Source organism: Gymnoscopelus braueri (assembly GCF_963280865.1).
Source record: "Gymnoscopelus braueri genome assembly, chromosome: 24".
Taxonomy (NCBI): domain Eukaryota; kingdom Metazoa; phylum Chordata; class Actinopteri; order Myctophiformes; family Myctophidae; genus Gymnoscopelus; species Gymnoscopelus braueri.
The window spans coordinates 24,771,095-24,786,094 of record NC_137626.1 but is presented as its reverse complement, the minus strand read 5'-3'; the positions used below and the strand labels follow the sequence as shown (position 1 = coordinate 24,786,094).

Genomic DNA, 15,000 nt, shown 5'->3' with positions numbered 1-15,000 from the left:
TTAAGTCAAGGGTAAGGTTGCCTAACCTCAAGTATTATTTGATTAAACTAAAGCTAAAACTAAGCTTAGCTAAAGTATGCAATAAAATTATGGTGGAATATACTAAACTGCATTGACCGACATAAACTCAATTGAACTGTCGCAAACCAAGTTGGACCTAAAGTTAAATTAAATTCTCAAGAACTAAGATGACATAAAATGAAGACATATCAACCAGACAAAATGCGTAATACTTGACTACGGTAAACCCGGCTAAATTAAACTTCGAGGCACACTTAGTATTTCCCTCCAGGGTCTTTACTCGTAGCACCTTGATCTGTAACATTTGGTTGGGATTAGAACATAGTGCGGTGAAAGTGCAAATGCAAAGCACTTGTCACATGAATTGGACACAGTCGTCACTGCAGTAGACGTCCCCACAACACTACAACCCTGACTTGAACCGATGGCTAAACCACTTATTGCTTGTACCGCATAATCACCACGATCTGTGTTACAATTATAGTCAATGTCTCTGTCGTATGTCAACCCCCTCCCCCCGCTCTTTCCTTCTTCCTGTCTCTCTCGACTGTACATAGATAGATTCTTTATTACCGACCGGGAGAAAATCTGTTCCACAGTCCTCACTTGAGATATTAATACTTAGCGATCCACTCATACTTGTGTAGATTATTTTACTGATGCAGGAATTCTCTGAATTGGTGATTCTTGAATTCGTTTAAGCTAGTAACAAATGCGTCTAGAACAGCGGCTCCAAATCTGTGGATTAGCCACTGGCAGGCCGTCTTAAGTGGCCAGATGGGTGGGCCGCAAACGCTTTCGAGGTTTTAAAGTGGGCCCTAATCCAGAAAAGGTTGTGAGATCTTCCGGTCTAAAATGGTAAAGAAAAAAAGAAAGCACACAGGAATGCTCGACCCCAAGCTGTGGGGTCTTTGTATGGAAGCTCAGGTTCCTAGACAGCATGTCTGTGAAGATCACGTCTTATCAGGACAAGGACATCACGACCCAGGTCTCAGAAGGACAAACGTCACCTCAGCACTGATGTTATCACCCACTTGAGCCCCTAAAAGCCAGTTCACTGTGGCCCTAACACTGTGTGTGTGCATGTGTGATGTCTGCTCCCCTGCTGCCCGTCTTCCCCCTCTTCCCCCTCCACTTTGTCACACCTTGTTTAAAGAGCGTCCTCAAACTGCTTTAGACTGAGCTCTCTCTCTCTCTCACACACACACACACACACACACACACACACACACACACACACACACACACACACACACACACACACACACACACACACACACACACACACACACACACACACACACACACACACACACACACACACACACTAGCAGACATGCTGAAGTCCTTTGATGTGCTGGCTGCAATTTGTTGTCTTCCAGCTGTGGGTCTGTAAAACACACCAGGACCACTTCATTAACACGCGCGCACACACACACACACACACACACACACACACACACACACACACACACACACACACACACACACACACACACGCACACACACACAGTGCTCCGTCAGGATAGAATAGATAAAGCTTGTTTCACACTTCATGAGAATTCCTCCCACTTTAAACTTCATTGAAGATCGCCAACCGGAGCCAGTCGATCAGCGTTATTTATCCCGTAGTGTGAAGGACTCAAGGACCCCCCCCCCCCCCCCCCACCGACTCAAACCAAACTTGTTAAATTTGCTCGGCCCACTCAAAGACAGACAAGTGGAGTTTGTATTGGTCAAAGAGGGAAAGCTGTGACCGCTCGTTAACCAAATAAAGAGGGACAGCGAGTGCATTTTCCGGCAGCGGCTGCTGCCGGTGGCGGTGGCGGTGGCGGGTGGCGGCGGCGGCGGCGCCGGCTGGAGCTGCCGGTGGCGTCAGCTTTGGGAGTGTGCTGCGTTTGTGTAACGCAGTCCCCACTAATATTATTTACGATTCTGTGCCTATCGGTACATAACTCGGACGCCGCTTAGTCGAATAGCAGACCATCGGCCGGTCGTCGCGGGCACTCGCGCCTGGAGGCGCTCGGGCGCGACTCCTTGGCCTCAAGGTCTGCTGATTCGGCGCGGCTCCGTCATGGTCCAAAACTATACTTTATCGGCGGAAAAAGAAGTTGACTGCCGCTCCTCCACCGGCAGTTCCGCGACTGCCGCTCCTCCACCGGCAGTTTCCGCGGCAGTTCCGCTGCTCCGCCGGCAGCTGACGCTCCACCGCCGGCAGTCACTGCCGGGAGCTGCCGCTCCTCCACCGGAAGTTCCGCGGACGTTCCGCGGCTGTTGCCGCTGCCGGAGAATGCACTCGCTCCTTCTGCAAATAAACCCTAGTGTCCCTATTCTGGACATGTCATAATGGGCGAACATTCGCCAAAATAGCAGCTCTACAAGTTCATAAACGCATCGCAACGGAGCTATTTCCGGCAAAGAGATTTGGAGTAGAGGGGAAAAAGGGAGGGGACCAACCGAGTACAGACCCCTGCGGGACACCGGTCAGTGAAGTAGTAGAAGTATAGGGATTAAGTGGTTACGGCTGAAATACTGTAATCTGAAATGACTTGAACAGTTGCCCAAAATGAAACGAGCAGAACTGTCCATAATTTTCTGTCTTTCTGTCTCTGTCTCTGTCTGCATCCTTGTCTCCGTTGGTCTACCTGTGTGTCTTTCTGTCTTTACTCTCTCAATGTCTCGTCCATTAAGCAATGTTCTCCACCGCCGCTGCCACAAGAACAGCAGTATCTCCTCCTTTCATGTCTTTGTCCCCTCCATCCCTCCATCCTTCCACCCCACCTCCCCCTTTCTGCCTCACTCACCCTCTCTCCACCTCCTGGAAAGAGGGCGGGAGAGAGAGAGAGACAGACAGACAGACAGACAGACAGAAAATAGCGGGGACAGAAGGGACGGAATAAGTGGGGGAGACAAAGGAAATTAGAGACACGGAACAGCAAGGAGATGAAACACATTTCTTTATTCCTTTTTAATTGCACATTTCTTAGTTTTGATTGTTTTATTTCACAACTGCTTTGGAAATGTAAACAACGTATGTTTCTTATGCCAAGAATAAAGCCCCTTTGTATCGAATTGAATTGAAAGATCGCACCATATCTCTTTAACGTCTACACCAAATCTGTTCGGCAGAAATAGCCGATCTACAAGCTTGTAGAGCAGCTATTTTGGCGAACGTTCCCCCCCAGAATAGGCATGTTGGGGTTCAAGTGGTTAAACTTAAGTCACCAAGATGTATAGCAAGGGAGATTGAAAAGGGAGGAAAAATGTTTTGTCAATGGCTTGGGAGAGGAGAGGAGAGCGGTGGAAAGCAAGGGATGGAATGAAACAAGAAAGACAGACGACGCTTGAGACACAGACAAGAGGAAAGACCCCCCCAATACTAATTACAATGTGCCTGGGGGCTATAAAGACCTTCCACGCCCACAAACAACACAAGATGACTTAAAGATGTTGGTGTAAACAATTAACCACACACACACGCACACACACACACACACACACACACACACACATACGCACACACACACACGCACACACACACACGCACATACACACACACACACACGCAGGCGCACACACATGCTGTCATACCTACACACACAGTCTGGTGGACATAAGTTGGGGGAGGGCCACTGCATTTGTCTGTGCTGTACATGTGTTTGTGTGTCTGAACGACCTTGATGGTGATATTACAACATGGCACCAACTAAGACATCATTACTAGATCATACACGCACGCATGCACGCGCACACACACACACATACAGGAAGACAGCTGTGGTGGTGGGCAACATCTGGGCTGGGGGATGTGTGTGTGTGTGTGTGTGTGTGTGTGTGTGTGTGTGTGTGTGTGTGTGCGTGTGTGTGTGTGCGTGTGCGTGTGCGCGTGCGCTTGAGGAGAGATAAAGTTGATTCTGTCCCAGAGGAAAACATTGTGGGATCACCCACCACAGTTTTCCCTCCATTCGTCAAATCATTGTTTCTTCAAGCGTGGGCCGCAAAACCTCAACGGGCCCTGGGTCTGTATGTATAGTGGTCCTCCCACACGACCTGAGTAGAGTATTATGGTGTTTTAATGAGTGCTGGGGTCCCAGTGTGACAAGACATACGTCCACTCTTTATGTTCGGGTCTCCCACATCACTAGAGAACTACTATGATGTGTTAACCACATACAGTACACCCTGACCTAGAGTCCCTGTTCTGAGCGTGTCATATTAGGCCGAACATTCAACATAAACAGGCGAACGTTTGGGGAACATAGGTGGACATTCGGTAAAAAATAGGCCAACGTTAAGCAAAGAGAGCAGATTTACATGCTCACACAACGCATCACTGCGCGTTGTGAGCTTGTAGATTATTATTTCGTTATTTGGTGTACACTAACAAACTATATTGGGTTTAAATGGTTAATGAGAACTGGGTTCCCAATGTCTGCCCTTTATGTTTGGGTGCTTTATTTGTGTTAATGAGCCTGGATCTATTAAAGGGGGGTGCTCTCAAATCTTTCATTCACAATTATACTTACCACTCAAAGTTCTTGTAATCTGTCATTCAAACAGAAAGTTCCCCACCCCACCACAATTCTAATTCAGGAAGAAAAAGTGTCCAGATGGGACTCTAGAGATTAAGTCTCTGTGAGAAAACCATGGCAAGAGATTTGAACCCTGATCTTCCAGAGTGTGCAGGGTCATTCTTGGTTAGATCTGTCTAAATATTGTAAGGGCATTATTATCTTTAATTCTATCCTTATGTTATGCCATATTGTCACCTCATGTTATGGAAGCTTGGAGGCATGGATGTTTGGTGTGTATGTGTGTGTGTGGGAGTTGTTTGATTTTGGAGATGGGGGGTCTGTGATATAAAGTGATTAAGAGTCTGGGAGCGTGTGTGGGTGGGGGTGGCGGGGGGGCGGGTGACATTCGGCAATTCCCACGGCATTTCTCACCAAGATGGTAATTGTAAACACATAGGGAAGTGTCTGCGGAGGCTGTTTTTTTCCTTTACACTCGGTAACAAAGTGTTGCTCTTAGCACATCAAAGACAGCATGCAAACAACATCCCAATTCCTCCTGAGGGAATTCATACGTTTGTGTCTCGTCTATGCGTCCCATGCATTACTAATCTAATGCAGTTCTTTTCTAAGCCACTGTTTTTTTTTTAAATGCTTGTTGTGGTAACCACTTCAGAGATGATGAATGATCTTAAATCAAGTAGCCAGACAGATGACATGCCTGTCATGGACCAGTAGTAACCACAGCTATTGGCATTGGGTTTTTGTACATACCTCAAGACCCGTTAAAAGGGTAACTTCACTGATGTTTAACCCGAATCCTCCGAATTTCTGTCGCGAGGAGGACGAGTGCTCGTGCTGCTCAGACATACCACTTCCCCATGTGCTCTGCATGTCCAGAGAGTGAAAGGCTCAGACATTCAGATATGTCAGAATGTGTTGTTTTATTGATCGGCTTAGCGGATATTTTCCACAGCCTTTGAGATGTCTTTGTTTCAATATGCATTGCATTCAAGTTGAGTGGAATCATGGTTTGCTGTTGGTGCTAGTCGCCATACCTTCGTTTTAGGCTATCAACCGCGTGTGGTCCCAAAATACACCAGAGAAATCACTACCTCGTCTTAGCATCACAAGCAGCGTGAGCTACAAGTAAGGGTGAAACGGGAGGAGGGCTGGAGTTACAGGAGAGCGAGAGGTGTATGAGGAAGGGACTGAGGCATCAGGAGAGGTGTGAAGTTTAAATATGTACAGTGTGTGTCAAGAGCTGAGCTCAACACAAACTCTCCCTGGCAGGCGAGGAGGTGAGCTCATACCTCCTGGCTGGAGGCAGGGACACTCACCGCCAGGCCAGCCAAACACTGCTGCATAAGGCACTGGATCTACTGGGGCTACATTAGCCCACCAGACAAATGCTGGTTACCAGTAGGGCTTTCCTTTAAAAACAAACTAAAAGTGTGAGGCGAAGATGAGAAGAAGAGAGGCGTCATGGGAGAAGTACATTATACACACACAGGGTGTTCAAGTAGTTCTCTGTCTCAGGGCTGGGACCATATTTATACACATACCTAGATAAGAGAGGCCCATGCCACAGAGCCAAGCTGTACCCATAACAATAAGTACAATAAATACCGGGCCAGCTTACAGGAATATTCAGACTGCTAGGACATTTCACTAGGAGCAAAAGGACAAATAACATCTTCGTGTCAAGACGACTCCTCACACAGAGTACACAAGGCAGCAAGGCCATACCTTTCTGAATATAAGAAAACAGCCCACAGCAAGCAGTGGACACACTGCTCCTAATTTGCGTCTTTATCTTTTTTGTTTTGTTTTTATGGAAATATCACTGTCAGGCAGATAGAAAGTGTCGCGCGACACTATCATTCGACAGAGTATGAAATAGGGCATTCCTTTCTGAAAAATAAATAAATACAGAGATACAAGGTTTCTGCTCCACAGCGAATATATGTTTTATCCCTGGGATGGCCTGCCACTGCTGAATGTATATAGGATTCACACTGGTGTTTTCATTAATCAACTCCTCTCCTCTCCTCTCCTCTCTGTCTCCAGGTGAATACGTTCCAGGTAGTAATAGCCTATGATGAGACTGACTCCTACGCTATCTTCCTCTACCCTGAACATGGCCTGAACTTCTTTGGGACGCGACCTAAGGTAAACTATTTGCTCAAGGCATTTGCTGGGTGTCATCCTTAATGACTTTATATCGTTGTGTGAGCGTGTTGCAGGCGCAGCGCCGTGCTAATATATAGTGAGATAATTTAATTAATTTGGCTGTTTTCAGTATTAATTTATATGTTTATATGTCCTCTCCTCTTGTCCAGGAGCATTATAACGTGGAGATTGAGTTGCCTGCTAGAGTCGGTTTCAGCAGAGGGGAAGTCACATACCTGCTCTTCTCCCGGACAGAAGGACCTCACTACAGCGTGACCACCGACCAACAAAGTGTCAAAAACCTCTACCAGTAAGTTGTGTTACAGTAGTAAGTACTAGCTCCAGTAATGGTGTTATAACAAACCAGACTGCTGAATTAGGTTTTAACTCCAATATCTCTCTCTCTCTCTCTCTCTCTCTCTCTCTCTCTCTCTCTCTCTCTCTCTCTCTCTCTCTCTCTCTCTCTCTCTCTCTCTCTCTCTCTCTCTCTCTCTCTCTCTCAGGGTTGGAAACACAGGAGTTCCAGGTGTTTGGCTGTTCCACATCGGGAACCGTTATTCTTTCGACAACATCGTCCCAGCATCCGTGGGCGGCCTTCTGGCCACGCCTCCCTCCAGAGGGCACGGCCTTTCCCAGGTAACATATTTAAGACTCTACTTAAAGGTGCAATCGACAAATTTGACGTCCTACCTGGGATATTGCACACATGAGCATCACTCAGTACTACTCATAGACCAGTAGGTGTCCTATCCAACAAAAGGGTGTACATTTCTCAATGGAAGAGTAGGGAGACCACCCTCAACCACTGCAGATACGCTAGTTATATTGTATTAACATACTCTACCATACGGTTAAAATATCGTTTTATTCATTCAATAATATGAATAAATTATAATTCCTCCTCCAATAATCAATGTTTCTTTGACCACCTTTTCTGCCTGCTAGTGGTCTGAACCCTCCTCGTTTTTGTCTTATCCCTAGGACTCCACTGCGCCCGAGTACGCCGACTACCCCGAGGAAGTGTTCGAGGACGATTACCCCGTGACAGAGGGAGACCCCGAGTTCGAGCCTGCGCTCGCCGGCAACGATGTCCCAGAGACCCCCGAGCCAGAACGCCAGGACCCAGCCCCCTCCTCCCCCGTGGTGGAATCTGACTCAGTGGTGACCGGAGGACTGAACGACGACGAGGTCTCCAGGCCGTTGACCCCTGAACCCAGGCATGAGTCTGGGCCCTCGGGCAGGAATTATGTCCCTCCTCCCCCAGAGCCGGCCAGCCAACCAGAGAGAGGCACTACACAGCCGCAGGTACAGCCACCAGTCTTATTTTATTCAATTTATCCGTGATTATCAGATGTGATTATCATCGCCCCAAATATCCTGGAAACTATGCAGGCTTGACGCTGAAACTTGTCCCTGTCTGCCGGTGCCTTGTTTCATTAATTAAAAGTACTAGAAGGACTTCGGAGTGCTGGCAATTATTTGTCTTGTATTTAAATTACAAAAGTAATATTGGTGTACACTGTACAGCCAAATACGGCTACTGTACATTACTACTGCACTGTTGCAAGACGATCAGAGATCTCTGCCCCCATCTCTGTCTGGTGACAAAACCATACGCAAAGACTTAAGGTCGGCAGATGTTGGGATGGGATCAGTATAGTTTTCAAAGCAGTAGGCGGAGATCTCTGATCAGCTATCACTAGACGCTAGTAAAAAGGATAAGAGTGAACCTCAAATCACCCCCATTCTCACCCTTCTACACACCCCCCCACCTACCCCTCTACCCTGCTCTAGACTCCGTTGGAGGTTGTGGACGTATACCCCCCGAGAAGTGACGGTCACGTTGTCAGCGTAGATGAGGATGACGTCAACTTTGACACCGGAGGTAAGAGAGAGAGAATGAGAATTTGTGTGCGGAAGTGACAGTCAAAGTGCTTTTTGTGCATAGATGCAGATAGCAGTGAGTGTGCGTGTGTGTGTGTGTGTGTGTGGGGGGGGGCATAATGTTGATCTCTAAGGTCAAATATATAGGATGTCCCCCTCAAAGGTCACTCCCAATTGACTTAAGCTCAGCCACTAATGTGCTCAAACCTGGGTGACATCCCTGGTAAACGCTCTTCCTTCCCTTAACAGTGCCTTTGAGCAAGGCACTTATGCTGCACTTATACTGCAGAGCTGCTTAGAGGCCCACCTTACAATAGTGTGGTTGTGCTGGGCAGCTTGTGTGTGTGTGTGTGTGTGTGTGTGTGTGTGTGTGTGTGTGTGTGTGTGTGTGTGTGTGTGTGTGTGTGTGTGTGTGTGTGTGTGTGTGTGTGTGTGTGTGTGTCTGCTTGTCACCCTCCCTTCCGCTGCAGCTATTTCTCTAAGCTGTTGCCATAAATACAGACAAGTTCTTCAACTCACCTGGTTATATAAGGGTTAATGTCTGTGTGTGTGTGTGTGTGTGTGTGTGTGTGTGTGTGTGTGTGTGTGTGTGTGTGTGTGTGTGTGTGTGTGTGTGTGTGTGTGTGTGTGTGTGTGTGTGTGTGTGTGCGCGCGTGTGTGCGCGTGTGTACGCGTGCGTGTGTGTTGCTGTGGGTGGCTATAATTCCCCTGTAGAATGAGGGAATGCTCAGCTCTGATCCCCTAACAGCTGTCTGCCAAAAACAGGAAGAGAGGAGAGGAAGGGGAGAGAGAGAGAGAGGTGGGAGAGGGGGGGGGAAGGTAGAGCAAATTAGAGCAGAGTTGAATGAAGGGCTGTGCTTTGCTAGACGTATATAATACTGTATATTGTTGCCGTCGGGTGGAAAACCTTGTATGTCCAAAACCGTTCCTTTTTTAAAAGCATTTATACAAACGGCTTGTAGATCGTCTATTTTCAAAAAGAAATTGTGGCACTCTTGTATGATGGAGTAGGCCAGGGTGTTAATTTACAAACATACAGAGTTGAAAGATACGAGGTTTTCCGCCCGACGGCGACGATATATGTTTTGGTGGGTGTTGAATGAACCCTCTGAACTTTGAGCCACATACAGTAAGAATGATGTTCAGCTCCTACAGCTTGAATGTTGCAAGAGGAAGCTGAAACAAACAGTGTTATTGCAAATAAGCCCAGTGGATGAATGGCTTTTATAGGAGTTTAGCTCCTGTTCTGTCGGCCACAAAGCTGCATTAGTTACCAGAAGTGTCAGTGAAGTCAGATAAAAGTGGTACAGATGCACGCAGGGTCAGAAATAATCTGTCAATATCCGTTAGTTATCCGAGATGATCCATTAATGACTCTGTCCTCTCGGGTTAGGGTTTCTAATACATCTCTGGAAAATATCACTGCCACTAAACCACTTATTTTGGGCATGTCTTTTTTACGTTTTTCAATATTCAAAAATAGCAAAATGTTTCGATCTTAAAGCTTGCAGCGTGTCTCGAGATTGTAGATCAGCTTGTAGATCAGAGTTGTTGCCGCACAATACCGTCATACAGCGGAGAGTAAAATGGGGCCTATGTGTATTTGAAGGCCCCCTCAGAGGTCCGCAGATTACAGGCTGGGAACCTAGCTAGTGGAATGCCAGAGCACAGCGCAGCCCACTCCATTATGGTTCAGATTTAAGAGTGTTTTTACATTACGTGGAACGTTTCCTTTTTTACAATGCACGTATGTCTATATGGAGCCTAAAGTGTGTGTGTGTGTGCGTGTGTGTGGGTGGGGGGTAGAAGGGGGGGGTCAGTCAACAGCTGTGTTCTCTCCAAGTTGTGTCTTGACGTATGTGGGTGTGTGTGTGTGTGTGTGTGTGTGTGTGTGTGTGTGTGTGCGCGTGTGTGTGTGCGTGTGTGCGTGTGTGCGTGTGTGCGTGTGTGCGTGTGTGTGTGTGTGTGTGTGTGTGTGTGTGTGCGTGTGTGCGCGCGCGCGCGCACGTGAGTGTATTACCACTGGCCACATGTTTCCAGCCATCCTTCTCGTTTCTCTCTCCTACTCTCCTATCTCCTTTGTCCTTATTCGTCTCCTCTCTGTCCTTTCAGTCATGCCCTCTGTTTTTTCATTTACCTTATGATACTTTTATTGTATTGACCTCTCTCTCTCTCTCTCTCTCTCTCTCTCTCTCTCTCTCTCTCTCTCTCTCTCTCTCTCTCTCTTTCAGTGATTCAGTACAGCACAGAAAACAAGGAGACGTGTGCGAGGTTCGAATGACATCCCCTATTGACATTTGTGCCATTCAAGTTGTATTCATTTGTTGGCTCTTCAATTCATTCGTTCATTTACTCATACAGTCAGTGGTTGTTCTGGTTTCATGTTGGTGTATTTATTGGTCTTTCCGTCCTTCCTCTCTTTGTTTCTGCATCACTCCAGGTTCCAGCAGCAGTGTTCCCAGAATGCATTGTGCACCGACTACGCCACAGGCTTCTGTTGTCACTGTCAACCTGGTTTCTACGGCAACGGAAGACACTGTCTACCTGAGGGTCAGTACATACATACACACACACATGCACGTGTGCGCGCACGGCCAACTAAGATGGCTTTTTCCAAGCTTACAAGGCAACATAAAACTTCCAATGTTCTTTTCTTATGGAGAACCCATGTGTTTGATGTGTGTAAACGCTGTCTACTTTCCCTAGGTGCTCCCCAACGCGTAAGCGGCAAGGTGATTGGGACAGTGTCCGTGGGTACGACTCCCGTGGACCTGAACAACATTGACCTCCACGCCTACATCGTGGTCGGAGACGGACGGGCGTACACGGCCATCAGCGAGGTACGAAGCTTTCTTTAGAAAAAGTTTTTTTTGGGGGCACCGATAGCTGAGTGGTTAAGAGGCTACCACATAGCCTCTGATGCCTGACAGTGAGTCCCGGATTTGATTCCCGAGCCCGCCGGACCTTTTGTGCATGTCACTCCCCAATTCTCTCTCTGTGTTTCCTGTCTGTCTTCACTGTGGACTGTCAATAAAGGCAGAAAAAAGCCCAAAGATTTCTTTAAAAAAAGGGGTTTTAATACTTTTAATATGTCTCGACATATGTGGACAGATCTTTTGTTATGGAGGTCGCTGGCACAAAATCTTTTCAAATGGGGGTCCGTGGCCCAATATGTATCAATTTGGGCGTCCTTGACACAAACCACTGGCTTAAGCACCACACCGGTGGTCTTGCATGTGTGTAGTCCTTTTATTATGAAAATAATTAATGTGTTCACTCAAAGTGGGGTCCAGGGACCCTCTTGGTTCCTTGAGGGGATTCCAAATGGACCCAAATGATCTGTAACTCTATGGGTGTGCAGATGGAACCACTGTGCTGAACAGAATCGATTGTGTCTGCCTTGGGAAAAGCATGGTTTAAGAGTTACATAAGAAATGGTATTGACTTTGCATTCCTCGTTCCTGCCCCACCATTCTTTAACTCCCTAATCTGTCATAACCAATTCTCTAACCTCCCGACATTCTCCTCACCGCTGATTGGTCAGGTCCCTGAGCCAGTGGGCTGGGCTCTGATGCCGGTTGCACCAATAGGAGAGCTGTTCGGCTGGCTGTTTGCCTTGGAGCTGCCCAATAGCCAAGGGGGATTCAAGATCACTGGTAAGCACGCTGTGTGTGTGTGTGTGTGTGTGTGTGTGTGTGTGTGTGTGTGTGTGTGTGTGTGTGTGTGTGTGTGTGTGTGTGTGTGTGTGTGTGTGTGTGTGTGTGTGTGTGTGTGTGTGTGTGTGTGTGTGTGTGTGTGTGCGCGCGCGTGTGTGTGCGTGTGTGTGTCTGTGTGGACATGAGAATGTTTGTGTAGGAGTTTTGTTTGGTTGGCTGTTTGCCTTGGTATTAACCAACAGCCAAGCAGCTTTCAAAATCAGTGGTAAAGATTGTGTGTGTGTGTGTGTGTGTGTGTGTGTGTGTGTGTGTGTGTGTGTGTGTGTGTGTGTGTGTGTGTGTGTGTGTGTGTTCAGTCTCCCAGCCAGCTGTGTTGTCTCCAGGGATGTGATGTGATATGAAGCCCTCACCTCCCCTCTGTAATAGGAAGCAGCTGTATGTGTGTGTGTGTGTGTGTGTGTGTGTGTGTGTGTGTGTGTGTGTGTGTGTGTGTGTGTGTGTGTGTGTGTGTGTGTGTGTGTGTGTGTGTGTGTGTGTGTGTGTGTGTGTGTGTGTGTGTGTGTGTGTGTGTATGTATGTGTGTGTGCTCATACAGATGTAACCATTGTGTAAATACAAAAGCACAAGTCCCAACTTTAATGAATGCAACGGCGCACCACTGCTGCACTATTGCTCTGAACCCAGAGAAATGATTCCCTTGACAGACAGACAGACAGACAGACAGACAGACAGATAGGCAGGCTAGTGGGATGGAGGGGATAGATGAAGAGCTAACTATTTTATTGATCTTTCAACAGGTGCAGAGTTCACTCGTCATGCGGAGGTGATCTTCCATCCCGGCCAGGAGCGTCTGTCAGTCATGCAGACAGGCCGCGGCCTGGACGACCACAACCACCTGACTGTGGACACGGTCATCAGCGGCTCCGTGCCCTTCCTGCCCCCAGGAGCCACTGTCACAATGGAGCCCTTCAAGGAGACGTACCAGTTTTACCCTTCAGGTAAAAACTCCATCTTCTATAACTGTATCTTCCTTTCTTAGGTCTCTGTCTCACTCTCTTGTTTGATCTTAAAGTTGGTGCTTATTTAACCGCATGAACCCCCACAACGTCCCTGTTCAAGGGGGTGTGTGCGGCGTAAATAGCAGATCTACAAGCTCACAACGTGTCGCAATGCCATGCGTTGTGAGCTTGTACGTCGGCTATTTTCGTTGAAGATATTTAGGGTTGAGCAAAAACCTAATATAGAGGCCTCGGGAATCCGGTCTACTAATTACAGGGCTTAAGTGGTTAACGTTTTCCTTCTTTGTAAGTCGCTAATGTATAACTTTAACGCCAAACAGCTGACTTAATGAGATTGCAAAACAGGCACCTCTTCTCTGTGTTGCCTGGGAATACTTAGTGCAGTAAATTATAGCTGGCCATCATCATCAGTAGCTCATTGTCTCACACTGGAGTTGTGATAAAACCTCAGTCATCACCCAGCTTGTTTGATTCAGGACCCAAACATGGGGCGCACAAACCAGGATCTAGTGAATGTGCTGATAGTCGTACGTTATTTACAGATAATGTTACATGCATTTGTTTCTGTACGTTTAAGAGCAGGCTTTGGTGTCCTTTGAAAACATTAACAAAACATGATGCTTTTTGCTGTCTCTTGTATGTTTTTACTCATCTCTTTGGCGTGTTTGAGTGCACAAATGCTTCATCCCTTCCTTTAGCGTGAAAAAGGCATACTAATAAAAACTCTGTCTGTCTCTCTCTCCATCCAGTGGCTACCTCCACCTCGGTGCGTGAGTACTCGGTGGTGTCCGCCGAACGTGGCTCAGAGTCCTTCTCCTTCCAGCTGCGGCAGAACATCACGTACCGCGACTGTCGCCACGACCACCGGCAGAGCCCGGAGACCCTGCAGATCACCATGGAGCGCGTGTTCGTCATGTACGTCAAGGAGGAGAGGATCCTCCGCTACGCCATCACCAACAAGATAGGACCTGTGGGAGGTAACTGGCACACACACGCGCGCGCACACACACACACACACACACACACACACACACACACACAGACACACACACACACACACACACACACACACACACACACACACACACACACACACACACACACACACACACACACACACACACACACACACACACACACACACACACACACACACACACACACACACACACACACACACACACACTGTCCACTGAACTTTGAAATGAAGCAGAAGAACATTTAAAATACATCAGTAATGACACTTGCACTCTGTACTCGCAATTCTGTGTCTGGGTTGTTTCCATCAGAGCCACTCTGTATCATTGTTGTGAATGGTAAATGATAGATAGATAGATTGATAGAGTGATTGATTGATTGATAATTGTCTTGTCGTAACCACTTGACCTCATCTCTTGTGTAAGAGGAGAGAGGGGCCATAATTCCCACCTGTATCTCTCTCTCTCTCCCCCACACACAGACACACACATTCATACAAGTGTTCTGGCCTTGCTCTCCTGACCAGAATGTAGAAGATGTAAACCATTCCAGCTGAGACAGATGGCAAGAGAGAGAGAGAGAGAGAGAGAGAGAGAGAGAGAGAGAAAGCATCAGGGCAAGCTTGTAGAGTCAGAGGCATAGAAATAATGCTGAAATAGAAAGCTACCGAAAGAGAGGGAGAGAGTGAGGGAGGAAAGAAAGACGAGCGAAAGAGAGGGAGAGAGGAAAGAAAGAAGAGAGAGAGAGTTGGAGATGGGA

At 47.3% G+C, this 15,000-nt stretch overlaps 1 protein-coding gene across 1 annotated transcript in view; it reads left to right on the top strand.

Moving 5' to 3' along the window:
- nid2a (nidogen 2a (osteonidogen)) overlaps window positions 1-15,000 on the top strand; it is a 52,038-nt gene that overhangs the window by 7,652 nt on the left and 29,386 nt on the right. The window contains exons 4-14 of the mRNA XM_080423055.1: window positions 6,603-6,704; window positions 6,875-7,014; window positions 7,208-7,340; window positions 7,686-8,009; window positions 8,499-8,589; window positions 10,820-10,859; window positions 11,029-11,138; window positions 11,295-11,428; window positions 12,133-12,244; window positions 13,042-13,242; window positions 14,013-14,240. Of these exons, the coding sequence (XP_080279181.1) occupies window positions 6,603-6,704; window positions 6,875-7,014; window positions 7,208-7,340; window positions 7,686-8,009; window positions 8,499-8,589; window positions 10,820-10,859; window positions 11,029-11,138; window positions 11,295-11,428; window positions 12,133-12,244; window positions 13,042-13,242; window positions 14,013-14,240 (1,615 nt within the window). The remainder of the gene's footprint in view (window positions 1-6,602; window positions 6,705-6,874; window positions 7,015-7,207; window positions 7,341-7,685; window positions 8,010-8,498; window positions 8,590-10,819; window positions 10,860-11,028; window positions 11,139-11,294; window positions 11,429-12,132; window positions 12,245-13,041; window positions 13,243-14,012; window positions 14,241-15,000) is intronic.